Source organism: Epinephelus fuscoguttatus, linkage group LG7, assembly GCF_011397635.1.
Source record: "Epinephelus fuscoguttatus linkage group LG7, E.fuscoguttatus.final_Chr_v1".
In the NCBI taxonomy this organism is placed as follows: domain Eukaryota; kingdom Metazoa; phylum Chordata; class Actinopteri; order Perciformes; family Serranidae; genus Epinephelus; species Epinephelus fuscoguttatus.
In genome coordinates this window covers 28,320,917-28,337,855 of record NC_064758.1, presented here as the reverse complement: position 1 = coordinate 28,337,855, position 16,939 = coordinate 28,320,917, and the positions used below count along the sequence as shown (strand labels likewise).

General features: G+C 42.8%; 1 protein-coding gene across 3 annotated transcripts in view; it reads right to left on the bottom strand.

Moving 5' to 3' along the window:
- The window catches only part of zbtb46 (zinc finger and BTB domain containing 46), a 71,590-nt gene that overhangs the window by 37,024 nt on the left and 17,627 nt on the right, over window positions 1–16,939 (bottom strand). For 2 of the 3 annotated variants that reach the window (XM_049580358.1, XM_049580361.1), the window contains exons 2-3: window positions 9,704–9,927; window positions 8,586–9,513 (exon numbers count right to left, since the gene is read on the bottom strand). In XM_049580358.1, the coding sequence (XP_049436315.1) occupies window positions 8,586–9,513; window positions 9,704–9,889 (1,114 nt within the window). In that variant the 5' untranslated portion in view covers window positions 9,890–9,927. The remainder of the gene's footprint in view (window positions 1–8,585; window positions 9,514–9,703; window positions 9,928–16,939) is intronic. The other variant, XM_049580359.1, reaches the window with a different exon arrangement.

The window sequence follows — 16,939 nt, the reverse complement described above, 5'->3', positions numbered from 1 at the left end:
CAGCGCTCCAGAGGATGACGGTCTAAACTCAAACAAGCCAAAACATGCAGCGCTAACTGCAGCGCTCCCGAGCTCGCAGGGATAAACAGGAAAAAGGTTCTACGGAAAAACGATTTCACTTTTTTTTGTCTCCGTGGGCATGTGTATGTGTGTCAGTGTGTGCAGAGCGTGTGTGTATTAGTGGTTGAGGAGGGGAACTCTGAGGCCACAGAGAGGAGAGGAAGAGAGTCAGATAAAGATGTTGGATTTCAAAAAAGATTCTCGATGTAATCAATGTGCAACAGCTAGAGGGAAATGGAAAGAACAGCCCACGTGTGATTGAACTGTTCACGTCTACATAATCAGATGCTCTAAGCTGTGTGTGTGTGTGTGTGTGTGTGTGAGTGTGTGTGTACATCACACCGGCCATGTACCGGATTGCCAAAATCCCCCAAGCTGCCACTAAAGGTCACCATGTGTGTATGTGTGTGCGTGTGTGTGCCTTTTTTTTTTAATACCAACGAAAAAAAACAAACAAAAAGTATTTCCAGTGCTGTTATTATGTGGGATAAAGATCAAGTTGGTGTTTGCCCCAAGTATAAAGGAAGTAGGAAAGAAATCAATTGTTAACTTATGTTTTCACCAGCTAGGGCTTCTTCTCAATGTGAGAGTGAAGGTGCCACAGAGCGATGGTGTTCTGCCTCCACACCGACATGTCTTTCAAACAGTTGACACCTATTTTAATCAAATAAAATAATAGCATAGAATGTTAGGAAAATACTTAAAGTATCAAAGAGCAGAAGGTAAAGCCTTTGTGGACAAGATGACACATTTTCAGACTGAATGATCTGTATTTCAGAAACACTCAATGATTATTTCCTTATATATCGCTCTTTAGAAAACACCTCTGCAGGATGTCTGCAGTCTGAAAGGAACCGGATAGGTATAAATACTGAAGTACTGCGGCAGTATGGAGGAGCACATTTTAGCAAAGGATGCAACCAGACATAGCATTCAGTTTGGCAATCAAATATACAAAGTCTTTAAACTTGTCTGGAGGGTGTTAAGGGTGTAGCTTCTAATAATAACTCAAAATATATTAAAAAGATTACACAGATTTTTGGATGTAGCTTGTGATTATTGTCTTTGTCTGTTAATCTGATGGTGATTTCTACAATTAATTGATTCCTTTAGTCAAAAACAAGACAAGTTGAAATCAGCACGTTTAACGTTTTTGCTTGATGAATGATTAATCGATGAATGAAGGACTGTTATTTATGTGGGGGGAGAGGGTGGTGCAAGGCATATCAACAAATTTTTCAAGCAGTGGGAAGGGACTTGTGTTTATTATAGGGCTGCAGTGATATACTGTCTATGAGACTGAAAAAAATGCAACTGGACGGTTTATTATTTTAGTTATTTTCAAAGGGGAGACTTTTTAAACATACTTCCATTTACAAAATGGTTTCAAGTTTCACTTATAGCAATAAAACCTTTGTTCAAACAAAAATAACCCTTCCATAGTCACTCCTTTAAGGGTCATTGTGACTGATAATGGTATAAATTCTGTAATACTGTGAAACCGCAGTTATCATACCATGAAAATCTCATACTGTTCCATCCTTAGTTTATTATTTGTCTTAGGGGAGGGAAATACAACTTTAAATGGCTGTCTTTTGTATCTATTTTAAAAACCCGCCAGTGGGTTTGCCAAAATTATTGCATTTCTCAAGGCCAGAAACTTGGATTTTCACATTTCCAATGGTCCTTGAATACATCATGCACAACTAAAGCAAGGTTTATGCTTCGGCACACCTACAACGCAGAGGGCTTTGCGGAGGCGTTGCGTCCCTCTGCGGCCAACCTCAAAAAAATTGTAACCACGCGTCGAGGCAACGCAGACCCAACACAGACTGCAGAGTTATGATTGGTCCTTCAAACTACCGGTACATAATTTCCGGATGATAAACAAACAATGAACGCGCAACGACCATAGACGTCACAGATTCTAGGTAGGTATATAACAGAACATTATGCCCCCAAACACTTTGGCGGGGAATTGCATAGTGACACAGACCAACAGGAACAGGACTGCGGAGCAACTGCGTGCACATTGCGTCGAGTGTGTGCAAAAGCATAAAGAAACTTTAAGGCTTCCATCAGGAAACACAACCAAATCTAAGATTATAGTGATTTTCTTTAATCAAAATCACTTAAATGTCGCCAAAAATTAAGCTGCTGACACTAACCAGATCCAGTAAAAACCATTTCATTCTCGCTCGAGCATGCATAACAATATTAACAAACGAAAGCATTTCTGAACTCCGAGATCTTGTTTCCAACTTTTTACCTTCAACATCGAGGGGTGAGTTTTTAAAATCTAGTAACGTCAGCCATGCCAAGTTAGTGATATTACTCTGGCTTCTGCTGCCACTGTTGTGTACAAATTATTTGGGAAATCTTGTTATGCATGTTGCTAGTGGTGTGTAGGCTTATTAAACTTGATGTTGGGTGGTTGTCATGCACCAATATTCTACTAAAGTTCACACACAGCTTGCATGATGATGTGATTTGTAAGGAGGATTTGCATTTTACATAAGAAATCAGCTGTTTGTTTTGGTGATAGCTTCACTCCTGTCCTTCTTGGTCACGGCATTGCCTTCAATACCTATATTTGGGGTGCATATTAAAAAAAAGGTTACTTATGATGGAGGGAGGGTCATGCATTTCCCCCCAGTCACTCAGGGAGGCTCAAGGAAAAATGTTTGTCAAGATTAAAGAAAAAAAAGTCACACCCCAGCCACCCCGTCCTAGTCCTTCATTTTCTGTCTATCGATTAACTGATTAATTGGCTCATTGTTTCAGCGCTACACTGGTTACAAGAGGAGAGGCTGATACAAGGCATGAAAGAAGAATATACTGAATTATCTAAAAAATAATAATAATAAAAAAAAGCTTCACGCTTCATTTTCAAAACACTCCGTCTTTGATTCGCAGCTGCTTTTTAATCCAGGTCTGGAAGAAGCAGCGGGGGCCAAACTAAAAATAATTTCAGGTAATTATTTAAAGGTTTACGGCATAAGCAGGCAGGAGAAGCGGAGACTATTTAAAACTCCCCTCCTCAAAAAAATTGTCACCTCTAATATATTATTGTGGAGGAAAATATACGCTCATGATCAGATCACTGGAATGCGAGCGGCGCTGATTTTTCTCTTTCCTGGTTCCCATGTAAGATTTCAAATATTTGTGGCAGCAGACAAGGTGAGCGTAAGACAGAGTGAGATCAAGCGTTAAGCGCGCGAGAGAAAGAGAAAGGAAGTTGAATGCTTAGTGGCCTCAATAATGACATCAAGTGAACACAGCAGATGTTTGCAAGGGAAGGGGATCTAAAGAAAACAAATCCTAATTCCTGCAGCTGTTTATGTCAACACGACGGGCACACGGCATTTTCATACAAACGCTTTGAAACGGCTCTGCGCTAATACACTGAGCCTTTACACGGCCATATATTATCCTTATATTACAGAATAATCCAGTGAAATCCTCTGTCAAGCGCCCCTCGTGCTGTATGTAATGTAAGCGTTTCTAATAGTAAAGCATGGACACCGATCACAGATAAATGAGAGAGACTGTGTGTGTGTGTCTAGGCACTTCTCATCAATAAAGAATGAAGCAATTAAGCTAATCTCAGACTGAAGGTGCCCTTTCTCCTTTATACCTACCATATCCTTTCATGGAAACCAACAACTGGACTTCATGGAACAACCACACACACACACATACACACACTAACACGTGTTTGTTCTTTTATTTTAGCGACGACTGAAAAATGTGCTTCTCAAATACTGACATCGACCCTAAACCGTGAGCTACCGCTAAACAAAAAGGACTCACGTTGCTGAAAAGCATCAGTTAATTAATCAATAATATACCTCTCTCACAACAGACATCTTGACATGTCATAGCAGGAAATGGGCAGATGTAATTAATGAATTTAATAATGACTGCATTCTGTTTAGATGTGTCACATTCAGAGTCCTGATGTTGTGCCTGCTGGATTAGTGACATGGCTTACTGGGACACTTTAAAGCTGTGGTTGGTAACTTTAATAAATATAACCTTTTGTCATAACTGCTGAAACTGTCTCTATATCCACACAGCAGCACATGTGACAGATCATCTGGGAGAAAATCATATCCCTCTGCCTACTCTATTGCCTGGTAGCACTTCTAATGGCCTTTCTGCAGGTGAATGAAAACAACCAATCGGAGCCAAGGAGTCTCAAGCGCAGCTGTCAATCATGTCAATCACTGCTCGTGGACTACGGTCAGACTGTCAATCTAGGCAGCTCTGATCAACTATAAATCAAGGTTCTGTTGCCACACTGCCTGTTCTCATCTTTAAGTATTTCAGAAACATATTTTAGTGTACTGTTTAGCTGTAAAATGAGACAGTTTTGCTCTGATTGATGGGCTTCCTCATTTTACAGCTAAACAGTACACTAAAATATGTTTCTGAAAACATTTGAGGTGAAGAATAGTCAATGCAGTGACAGAATCTTAATTCATATTTGATCAGCGCTGCCTAGTTTGACAGTTTGACCGCAGTTTATGAGCAGTGACTGACGTGATTGACAGCTGCGCTTGTCTGGCAAATGCCATCAGAAGAAAAATGAGTAGGAGGGGGAACTTCATTTTGTTTTGTGTTTTTTACAGACTATCTGTCTCATTTTATGCTGTCTGGATGTAGTGATAGTTTCAACAACTATAACATAAAAGTTACCAACTGTATGTTTCATGGAACAGAGCCATTGTTCGTATTTTTAATAACACCTGTGGGTTTCCCTGCTGTGACAAGTCAAAATGATCTATCACTTGTTAGGCAGAAAATTGACAATTTGTAAGGCAAATATTGCTCAATGTGTGCAACTTTTTGCTGCTTTTCTCTGTTTCATGTCATCAACAGTTAAATAATTTTGCGTTTAGTTTGCTTAGATGAACTTGTCCCACACACCAGGAGATGTAATGAATGACTGAATGTAGCGTGGGCCTGCTATTTGGAGGGATAATCAAACAGTCACAGTGATACTGTCATGTTTTATATTTTTCATGATCAACTTAATATTATTTCAGGTATTAGTCAGTGTTTCTAGTGTTTCCTCATCAGACAAATTTTTGAATCAAGCAAAATGTGTCATACAGGATGTGATTGCTCTTTGCTGTCTACCTTGCCCACATTGCAGCGCTGTCAATGCTGTCAAGATAAGATAAGATAAGAGACTTTATGGTCATTCCTCTATATACAGTGGAGTGCATAGAGAAACAAAACTGTTCTTGGTCCCTGTGCGAACCGTAAGAATGAATGAATGAACGTAAGGTGTGAGCCACAATAGGGGGTAAATCACAAGTTTCATCGCGATACATTATCATATCAGTTCTTTGGAACACGATATGATATTTGCAGACATCACAAAGTCTGCCATGATATGATTTTGATTTGATTATATTTGATTTGATTCAGGGGCCTGTGATCGATATGCGACTACATCAGTAAATATGTACTTTTTCTCAGCTGCTTACCTTTATCTGACTGGCGCTGGACTGCTAACACCGTGTGAATGTTTAGGAGGGAGGTGTTCTTGGATGTAAATGCTGACACAGACGACCCATGGGAATTTCAAAATAAGGGCGTATCTTAAAGATTGATTTATAGTTACCCCTCTAAACAACAAGACACAAAAACAGCTGCAGAACAAGACACAAGACAAGGTACAAACATGTTGCGCAATAACAGAAAAGTAGAAATACAGGTAGTGTAGATAAATATAAACAAATGTAAAGTGCAATAAAAAGCAGTTCCCTAAGGATATGCAGTAAGTACTTCAAGTAAAGTGAGGTAAGGAACACAGGTGACTGCGTGCTTGTGTGTGTGGATGGGTGTGTGTGCGCTGAGCTTAGGGGCAGCAGGGTGTTAAGGAGTCTGACAGCTTTGGGTAAGAAGGTGTTGCTGAGTCTGTTGGCTCTTGCCCGGATGCTCCGGTAGTATTTTCCAGACGGCAGCAGGATGACAAGTCCGTGGGAGGAGTCCTTAATGATCTTGGTGGCCTTGTTTGTGCAGCGTTCAGTGTAAATGTCATGGTTGGAGGGGAGAAAGGTCCCACCGATGGACTCTGCTGACTATCCCCTGCGGTCTGAGTTAGTGCAGTACCTGTACCAGACAGGGATGCAGCTGGTTAGGACGCTCTGGTTCCTCTGTAGAACATGGACAGCATGGGTGGTGGGAGGCTAGCTGCGTTGCGGATCAGGAAGGTGCAGGTGCATGACCAGCTGAGGTCATTCGTAACTTTAAATAGAATTGTACACTTTTAATTCCTTGGCCCTTCCATATGTCCGTACATCTGATTCGGATCTTCTACTGCAGGTGACAAAATCCAGATTTAAGGAGACTTAAGACTAAAGTAGACAAACTCTCACAAGCTCAAAGGGGATCCTGTGTATTTTTGACTCACTCAAAGTAAAAAACAACTGTCCTCACTTTAGAGGTTTTAAAGATTTTACATTGTAAGAACTAAAAGCCATCACAGTGACAGGAGAGTACTCCCACAACCAAAGCATCACACCACCATCCCCCTGACCAACAATGACCTCACTAAACCTGTTCAGTAATCCCCCAGACTCTGCTAAGCACACAGAAACCACCTCCTGCAAACGGACTCAACACACAATAGTGAAACATATCCTGACTGTCATACACTACCACTCTTAAACGTCATGCAAGGCCACTGGTAATATGATATTTTACTGCTAAATGGCAAGCTCTGCTCTCTGAAGGAGACCCAAATAGTTAATAACTCCATGATACAAGGGCTCTTGTTTCCTCCTTCCCCCCACTCTCCTCCACTGTGAGCCCAGTCCCGAAACCCAGTTGAGAGTGAGATGAATGGTTGTCTTTTGGCTAACACCAGGTGAGTCTACACCAGCAGCAACACTAGACTTCCTCTAACCTTTCGGTGAGAAAACACCTCTCTCGGTAATGGCTGCATCACCACAGCCAGACTAAAATTCTACCTTCTACCACAACCCTGGGACTGGCCGACGGGCTCAATAGTGCCCTTTACTTTTTGGGTGTATGTGGCTATGCACGTGTGTGTGAGACTCTGAAGCTCAAGACAAGATGTTCTTGGGCACCGTAATAATGTCTTACTGCAGGTCACAAAATCTGGGACTGTGGACACTTAGAGCTAAGCAGACAAACCCTCATAAGTCCGTATGGATGTTCTGTCTTCTCCGTCTTTCTTTTTTTTTGTCTCTTTTTTCTCCTCTCCCTTGTTACCCCTCTCATCTACCACTCTCTCTCCCTTTCCCCTCCTCTTGCCCTTTCCAGAAGGTCCTTCCCTAAACCCCAGAGAGAGGGGGAGGAGCCTGGGATGGCGAGGACGCGCTGGTAATCCGTGCAGTGACCCAGGTCAATTCAATTATCCTGTTTTCTTTCGCTGCGCGACGCGTGTGCCCATTTCACAGCCAACTCCCTTAATGCGCCCAGGATTAGCTTCTCTTACTTTTAATGATCTACCTATCGACGCCTTGGGCCCCGCAGTGCACACACACACACACACGCACACACACAACTACACACACACTTGCAGACACACAAGTGTTTTTCATGTATTAGTTTTTAGCGTAAAGGAATTCACTAAACAATTCTGTGAGGCTGAGGATCAAGAGACGCTTTCTCAAAATAAATATGTGTGCTTGAGTGTGTTTGTGTATGCATTTTCTTGTTTATGTGGGTGTGTGTGTTACATAAACTGCAGTAAGAAGAGGATTGTATTATCCATCTGCATTTACCCAGGCTTCACCTCACACCTCCAAGATTTGAGATAATCATCTTAGGCCTAACACGTTAGTGTGGAAGCTCACTAATCTCAACCCGGAGGAGGAAAAGAGGTCATTTTATACTAGTCAACTTTGCGGATGGCTGACAGGCATTGAAGTATCCACACAGGATTCAAAGCATTAAGTGCATATGTACTATAGCACGTCATGCACACTCTGTTGAACTCGAGTTCAACAAAAGTCAGCAAAGCAGTTTGATCGCCTGGGCGCAACTGCTGTCCTGGTTTGGGAGTGTCTTTTAAAAGACAAGCGCAGATAAATTAGATTCTACTGTAGTTAAGTGTTGAGACAACACTTTCACCCAATTATCTAACCTAATCTTTTTATCTCACTAGTCATTCACTAATTACATGACTGGATAACTAAGTAGGGGCTGACGTGGAAAAGGCAGCAACTCTGGGAAACTCTCAATCCTCCAAGTCATCAAATCAGAACCACAAAGTCTTTTCCAAAATAGAACTGCAGGCCTTCTTTCTTTTGGCCCGCATCCATCCTTCCAAGTTTAAGGGCTGGTCAAAGTTAATTCCACCTGCCTTTGTGACACTAAACTGATTATCTAACCGACAAAACACAGTATTGGGACCTGAAAGGCATGGTTTGCTTTCACCAGTGCTGTGAATCAGTTTTATCTATATCACATAAAATATGCAGTAGCACTTTCCAAAGACAGGAGACCGTAAACAAAGTAAGAAGCTGTTTCGTGAGCCTTACCTGGGATTTCTTGTCCGTTGTAGTTCCACCCAGCCACAGCCAGCATGGACGGAAGAGGAGATCCAGGCCTACTGTCCCTGTCTCTCTCCCTGTCCCGCTCCCTGTCCCAGTTCCTCTCAGCCTGCTGGGTAATATGCCTGACAGTGTCCTTGTTCTTCCTGTTCTTCCTCCGCCCTGACCCTGATAGGGGTTGCCAGGGCCCCTCTCCACCTCCTCCAGCAGCCCCTCCAGTCCCTTGCTCCCCCTGGCTTTGGGCTGCCCCCCTGGGAGTGTCCCGGGGATGAGAGGAGGAGGCGGGGGACACCTGTTCCTCTTTGACGGTGACAGGCCTGTAGTCATGCGGCCAGGCGGGCTGGGAGTCGTGGCAGGCTTCCTCCTGGCTCTCATGGCTCTTGGGGGGTTCTTGGTCCTCCTTGCCATAAGTGCTGCCTCCCTCATGGCAGCTGGCGATGGCCGAGTCCCCAGAAGAGTTGGCCGGGCTGGTGCGGCGCGCCAGCCAAGGGGAGGTGCTGCGACCAGACATGATGGACGCCAGCGCTTCAGAAGCCATGCCTACTATCCCTCCTCCTCCACCCAAACCTGCTCCCGCACCACCCCCGGCTCCTGTTATGCCCACTCCTCCTCCACCTCCTCCACCTCCACCTATGCCAGCGGCAGCGACAGCTCCCATCTCAAAGTCAGCCAGTTCATCAGCCATCTCAGAGCGGATGCTGATGTCCAGTGCAGCTTTGATGAAGCTGTGGCAGGCCTGGACAATGTCCGTCATCTGAAGGTAGCTGGCAGCTGACATTACTTCGATCACGTTCTTACTGGTGAGGGCGAGATGCGCCGAGTACATGAAGTCCAGTATAGCTTTGAAGCCTGTTGCCGTGACGATGTCCAGGTGGGTGACAGTAGTCTGGTGGTGAGGCTCTGCCCCTTTTTTAACCTGAAGGGTAAAAAAGATTCACAGTACTTCATGTTTAACAATCTCACACAGCAAACCTGTTTTACACACAACTTGTGACATCACTTTATCAGCTGGAAAACACACAGAACACAACGACTATGATCTGAGAGAAAAACAAGTACTTAACACACTCCCTTAACCTGTCCTCCCAAGTGTAGCAGTCCCTTACCTGGCAGTAAAGAGTCTTGAAGTAGCGTGAGGAGCCCAGGAGGACGTTCTTATGGGCCTTGAAGATCTTTCCGTCCACGATGACACAGGCGTCGCAGAGGATGCCGTGCTGCCTCTGCTCATTGAGCTCTCTGAGGAGCTGACGGTAGTGAGAGGAGATCTCCATGTCCTCCTTCCTGTTGTTCATCTGTGTAGCTGAACAAAAGCCTCTCCTCCAAACGTCTGCTGGGAAACAAAAGACGACAAAAAAATTAACTTCAAATGCAACATCAAAATATCAAATATTGACTGTACAGTACGGGCATTTGACTGTGACAGCTCGCAGGAGCTATGAAATATAGGCCATTTTGTACATTTTTAGGACAGAAAACAAGATTTCTGGCAACACATTCAGGTATTTCTCCTCCAAGTCCATATATATGGTGGATGGCTGAGGCTATATTCGAACCCCTTGCATAGAACGTCAGATTCATTTTCACGAAAGGGGGGAAAAATAGGCAAATTTAGCTGAACCACTCCTTTAAAGACGAGCCAGGGTAAGGATATCTCAGTAATGACTGTGACATAAAAACAATGACATCAATAGAAACCACATCTCAACTGCTGTAGTTTGATGTCTAAAAACAGCCCAGTAACAAATAGTCAAAAACCTCTGTCTTTAAACCGTATCTGACAGGTTCGTTTGTGTGTGCGTGGGAGTGTGTGTGTGTGTGTGTGTGTGTGTAAGCTCATTAAAAATGTCAGTTAAAAAGCGTGACACTTCCACAAAACAGTTGAGAGGGAGAAAAACACCTCATTTAGTACAGACCACTTTACCATTAAATTTATCAATAAACACGGCCTCAGTTCCTTGTTATTTTTTTCTTCATCTCTCCCTCGACTGTGAATATTCAATCAACTGTCTAGTTAAGACGAAAAGTCACTCTTGAACCTTCACCCCGGGTGTTTCTGATCTTGCACAGTTCAGTCTGGGTTGTGAACACAAAGTTTTTCTGAAAAACTACAGAGAAAAAGATCCTTAATGACAATTTGTGAAGCTGCTCAACTGTCAGTGAATGAAGATCCAACTTTTTTAGTATTCATTGACAGGATTCAGGGAGGTGTGACGGGAATACTGACATATTTTATCATTACCCTTACAAAATACGAGCCACAAAAAACAAAGCTAAAAATCTGAATTTTACCTGTCTGTTAGCCCAGAAAGATTCCTCTGGCTTTTGGGCTCACAACTATTGATAAAACGATGTAGGTGGATTTTATTATGGCCTGTGTCTTTTCTGCTGTGTACAGGTTAGATGGCGAACAAGAGGCATTTTGAGCTCACACAGCAGAAAGAATGCAGGTGAAGGCCACAGAGACAGGAGAGCAGGAGGAGACAAAGGCAGATATGAACATCGCTCTGTGCTGAACCATTCAACCAGGTGGCAGAAAAACAAAGAGAAAACGCATCGACACATACACACAGAGGAAGAAGAAGATGAACACAAACACACACACAAACACTCGGGCAGTGCATTAGCCGGAGCATTAGCAGCCGCCGCTCCCGCTCTCGTCTTGGTGAGGGCTAAATCGCGGGGACGCAGAGTGTTACCAGACGCAGCAGTGATTTGTTTTGGGAACGCCACAGCTGTCAGCTCTCGTGGGCCATTCTGAGAGATGACAGCTCGGGTTGGCCAAGGTGACAGCAGCGTTTGCTCGGGGGCCGGCACACTTCAGGTCATGTTTAGCAAAGCTCTGCTCAACCTGATGGCTTGTAAGATCAGATAAATCCACAGTGTCTCCCACGTCCACTTGGACAAACACACCACCTATGAACAGCAGTGGACGAGCGGATGGAGTGACGTTGACAACTGCTGAAGCCTCTCTTTCTCAAAAAAAAGAAGAAGAAGAAAACCCTGTCCTGAATTTGATCAATGCAATTCACTTTGACTGGCGCTTATTTAAGTCATAGAAATAAAGAATTGTGGGGAGGAAGAAACTTGGATGTGAATGCAGAATAACAGTGTCCCTCAGAGTCTCAAAAGGCAAGTTTTGACGCAAGTGTTTTTATCCTCCGGCGCACAAAAAAATCTATTGGCAGCATAACCTTGAGATATTCTTTCCTTTCTGTGTTGCCCTAATGGAGGTATTGAGAGTCTTCACCTCTCACCTTTGGAGACAAACACAGCGGCTTTAAAGACACAGCATCTCCCCTCCTCCTCTCTCTGCTCTTCTTCTCTCAGGGCCACTGGCACATTCAATTGTATAGCCCCGGTCTATAAGATAGGCTCCCTCTCAGAGCCATATACACATGGCACAGAAGAAGTCATTTATTCACTGAGAAATACCTCAATACCTTTTCTATTCCTCATTTTTTTCCAGTCAGTGTGGATGGTGAAATACAGGGTCACTGTACAGCACACAGTGGTCAGAGGGCCCATTTGAAAAATATCTCTGGGAAGCAGCGAAAGAAAGCCAGCTCAAATCAACAGCTGGAATAAGACTGCCATTGCTCAAGTGTTGCATGGGTCAGGGTCCCCCAGCTCTCCATGTCCTCCTCTGTTAACATTTTTAAAAGTCCCAGTCATTGAGGGACAACGACAAGCACTTGAGCAAAGAAACAACATGCTAATGACAGTCACTGTACTGCACTCAGCAAGGTTAATCACACACACACACACGCAAATCTGACATACGTCTGGTGTTTGACATGCAAATAGTAAAAAGGATATCTGTCTCTGAGATCCTGTGTCCACAACAATACAATGAAGGTGAATGGAATTTCATTTGTGGTGCTGACTTCACTGAAAAACAGCAGCATTTCTTTCCAGGAACATTGTCCTAATTACTCAAGATTATCCACACTGTCAGCAGTTTTCTTTTTTTTTTGTAGAAAATACTTCCATTTACTTCACTTTTTGAAGGTGAAAATCTCAAATGGGTATCTCAATATCTGAACGCATTAAAAACCCAAACCATCTGCATTGCTGGATAGACAACACTAGGTAGGTGAGCAAATAAATATTTTTTCCTATTTAAGGTGAAACAAACTCTTTTGCATTAAAACACAAAGAAGTTTTAAGAAATTAGGACAACCCAGTGTGTTGGATAAAGAGTAAAGGGCCATCCTCACCAAGAACTATAACTATAACAATAACAACGATGTAAGCATCCGCACGGATTAATGATAACGTTCTGTAAATGGTGGCGCCAACCACGTACCGCCCACTCCAGCTGTTTCAGCAGTTTATGCAGTTGATTGGCTGTCAGTGTTTCTGTCTTTCAACGAATCGCTCTGCAACTGCCAATCATCCCAACGATATTGCTTGCCACTGTCATAGTCGTTACAGTTGTGACGTAAACTTTGCCATCCACTTGAGTTAGAGCGATTTTTAAAATGACATATTTAGTTATTTGAGAGCTAAAATCATTAACTGATTCATTATTTAGTTGTCAAATATTAAATGAATCGCCAACTAATTCGATAATCAATCAATTGGTTTGAGAAATTCCAAAGCCAAACTCTCTGATTACAACTTCTTATATGTGAATATTTTCTGGTTTCTTTACCTCTCTGTGACAATACCACTGAATATCTTTGGGTTGTGACAAAACAAGACATTTGAGGACTTCATCTTGAGCTTTGGGAAACCCTGAGTGACATTTTTCACCATTTCTATATCAAACAACTAACTGATAAGTCAACAGATTAATTGACTTTAAAAATTATTTCTAGTTGCAGCCCTAATTTTTCTCCTTCTTGGTGTGGACGGCCCTTAAATCTGGTAACTGAGACTAAAGTCCATTAGTGCAACTTTTCATTCTGTCTGGTAATGCGTGTCCAAAGAGCTAATGATAATGTCAGAGTGGTGCTGCACTCTGATACAGGAGGCCGTGCTGCAAAGGGAGTATTAAAGTTTTTTCGGCAAGTGTGCGAGTTTGTGTGTATGAAGAGGATTGCACCCAAAGACATGTTAAATGGTGCCTCAAATTTAACAAAAACAATGATCAGTGGAGGGTAAAAACGACAGCAAAGGACTGGGAGAAAGAGAGGGAGCGGTCTAATCAGATTTATTGCTTCAACAGACTCGGAGACATACTGAGTCAGTAGTTAGGCAGAGAAGAGGAACTTTAATGGAGTGCGCTTTGACCTCTAAACTCTTTGCTTGCCTAATTGGCTTGTTTAATTTCAGCATGTCCAATTCCCTCCAGTCAAAGACCCCCTTTCCTGAGGAGCCAATCCCAACGCTACCCTTACTACAGCACACAAACACCCACAAAAACCTCTCCAGTGTTCGTCCTGGCTTTTCATTTCCTCAGAGAGCTACTCAATCTTACCCAACAAGCTTAGACCATCAACAGGACAAAAACTGGCTCCCTCTACCACGCGAGTACAGCCTTGATTTATAGCACACTTTTTTTTCTCTCCCAAATATACACTTGACACGAGATGGGAAAGTAAGATAAAATGAACTTGTCAGACAATCAAGTAAAGAGAGAGAGGCAGAGACTTTTGTGTCTCATCCAAAGCATTAGCAGTCTCTCCAAGGCTACAGAAACTAAAGCCTGCTTTCGGGATGTCACAGAGCAGAAAAAAGCTTTTCATCCCTCTATGAAATTTCACCATGAAGAAAAAAAAAAAGCAAGGAAAAAGTCATCAGGAGGCAGGCTGACAGTCTGTGAGCGCTTATTTGTGGTCAGAGACGATTGTTTCAGTAAAGCACCAGAGCTCCAAGTCCCTGTCACCCTTCTGAGGCCAAATCAAAAGTGACTGTCCTCCTTAACCCCCCTCCTTCCCTCACACAAAAACACACACACACACACACACAATCAGGAGCCCTGTTCCCCTCACAACACACACACACACACATCCAACCCCTGCCCCTAAATACACAAGCACATGCAAGGACTAAAAACACACACGTTCACACGCTTAGCAGAGCCGTCATGGCATCACACCCGGTTTGTCCTGGTCACATCAAAGCAAAGTCACTTTAGGCCCCAGCCAGACGACTAAAGAGATGAGACGTGTGATGGAGTGAGAGAATGGGGCTTCCTCCTTCTTGTGTTTCTCTTAATGCAGCCTGTCCCTCCGAGCCACTTCTCTGCCTCCTTGACCGCACAGGACCGTGGGGAGACAGTGCGCAAGGTCCTTCTGGATCAAAGGCAGAGCGATACTTTGTTTGTACGGGGGTTTAACATCGACAGCTTTCACAGCGGGCTCATGCTGTGACTTCACGAGGTATTCACCCATCACGCCAGGCGAAGATGTTACAACACGCGAAACATCTTCACAGAGGGTGATAATATATGACTACACAACACAATTTAGCGAACAAAATTCACTTGAGGCACACTTTTTCTTTGGTAAAACTTGTCTGTTGGTTCCCTCATTAACATTCTTGGGGGCGCGAGGTTTTGAGTGGCTGCAGGTTCCTTCATGTGTGCTAGCACCATCCAAGCAGTTTCATACACTCTCAGTTATATTTATTTTAAATTAAAGGGATTTCCAGTTGGTCAGGGCAAATTATAATTTAGTGGCCGGTGTGCGGCTTGCAAAATTGCCACCCTCAGCTAATCACTCTACATTCAAATTGTGGCCCTCTGCTCAACGAATGTAACAGTTCTACTCATTATTTGATAAAACGACTTTGGTTGGACGAGCATGTCAAACTTGAGTTCACTGAGCCCCCTGTGCGAGTGGCGAAATAAATAAATAAATGTGATTAATAAATAAAAGAGAGAAAACAGAATGATACATCTAAAAAGAAACATTTGATGTGCAGACTGAACCAGTTTCTGCTACTGCGAAAAATACCAAAGCATGTGCATTTTTGGCCATTTCAAAATCAGTGGCACCCATTTTTGTCTCTGCATATCTGCACTAATCCATTTTTACATTAACAAAGGGTCAAGTGCCTACATTCAATGTAAAAGTGACCCCTTTAGTAGGAGACCACAGCTATACAGGGCTGCAACTAATGGTTGTTTTCACTATCCATTAATCTGCAAATTATTGTCATGATTAAGTGTTTTATTGTTTAGCCTATAAAATGTCAAAAAGAAATCTGAGAAATGCTCATCACAATTTCCCAGAGCCTTTAGTGCCGCTTCTTTTGTCCATCCAAAAGTCCAAAACCCAAAGACTCTTTATTCACTATCATAAATGGCAAAGAAAAGCAGCAAATTCTCATTTTCAAGAGAATTGAATCAGCAAATATTCAACATTTTTGCTTGAAAATTGACTGAAACTATGAATCATTTAGCAAAATAGTTGGAGATTATATTTATTTCCATTGAGTGATAGATCAATCGACTAATTGCTGCGGCTCTACACAAAGTGGTGGAGAGTATATGCAGTTATAAAAGCTATACCACCTCTTTTTCTGTTTGTTTACAGCATACCCACCTATCAGCCAAAAAGCTATAGGAATATATAAGAGAATATACCCACTTCCTCCTCCGTAACCTACTTAACTACCTCATAGTACATCCGCCTCATCAGCTTCCACTACACCGTCTACAGATAATCATCATAAGTGGTCCGTCTTAGCTCTATGGATGTTTTAGTGTATTTCAACTAATTATTTTGGTTTTATGGGCAGCAGAATCACTGTTTTGATTCTCTCTAACTGCTTCCATCAATGTTGTTTCTGGCAGCAGAAGCTATTTTCAGCAAAATAGTTTATATACTGACTGGGTGCTACCTGCCAAACACCAAACATGCAGACACAGTTAGCGACTACCTGCAGAATTAGTGGAGAACTTAGCTGCTAAATATTTTTCTAAGAAGATTTTGGAGACCAAAACAGAGCTAAAAGGAGACTGAATACTGGACTTACATTCATTAGGTGGCCTGAAACACAATTAACTCTTCCCGCCCCCGGACATAGACTGGCCAATCATAACTTAGACCAGGGTCCGACAACAATACAGCTGTGCTCCATTGACTCTAATGTAGTCGTGTCAGATTTCCTTCATTTGGATTTGGAGCTAAATGTTGTGCCTGGGGCACGTCGTGTAATAATGATACTCATTATCTGGAGAGGTTGGAAAAAGATATACGTTTCTTCCCTGTTCCAAAACCAAAATCAAACCCTGAAAAGTGTAGGGTTAGCTAGCTAGCTACTGAAGATATAGCCTACTGAATGTATACACATGCTGCTTTTGCTTTTTAATGGTTATAACAGTGAAACAAAGACCGACCCTGCTGCACAGGAACCAGTGAAGGGAAGCAGGGAAACTTTGCTGATATTGA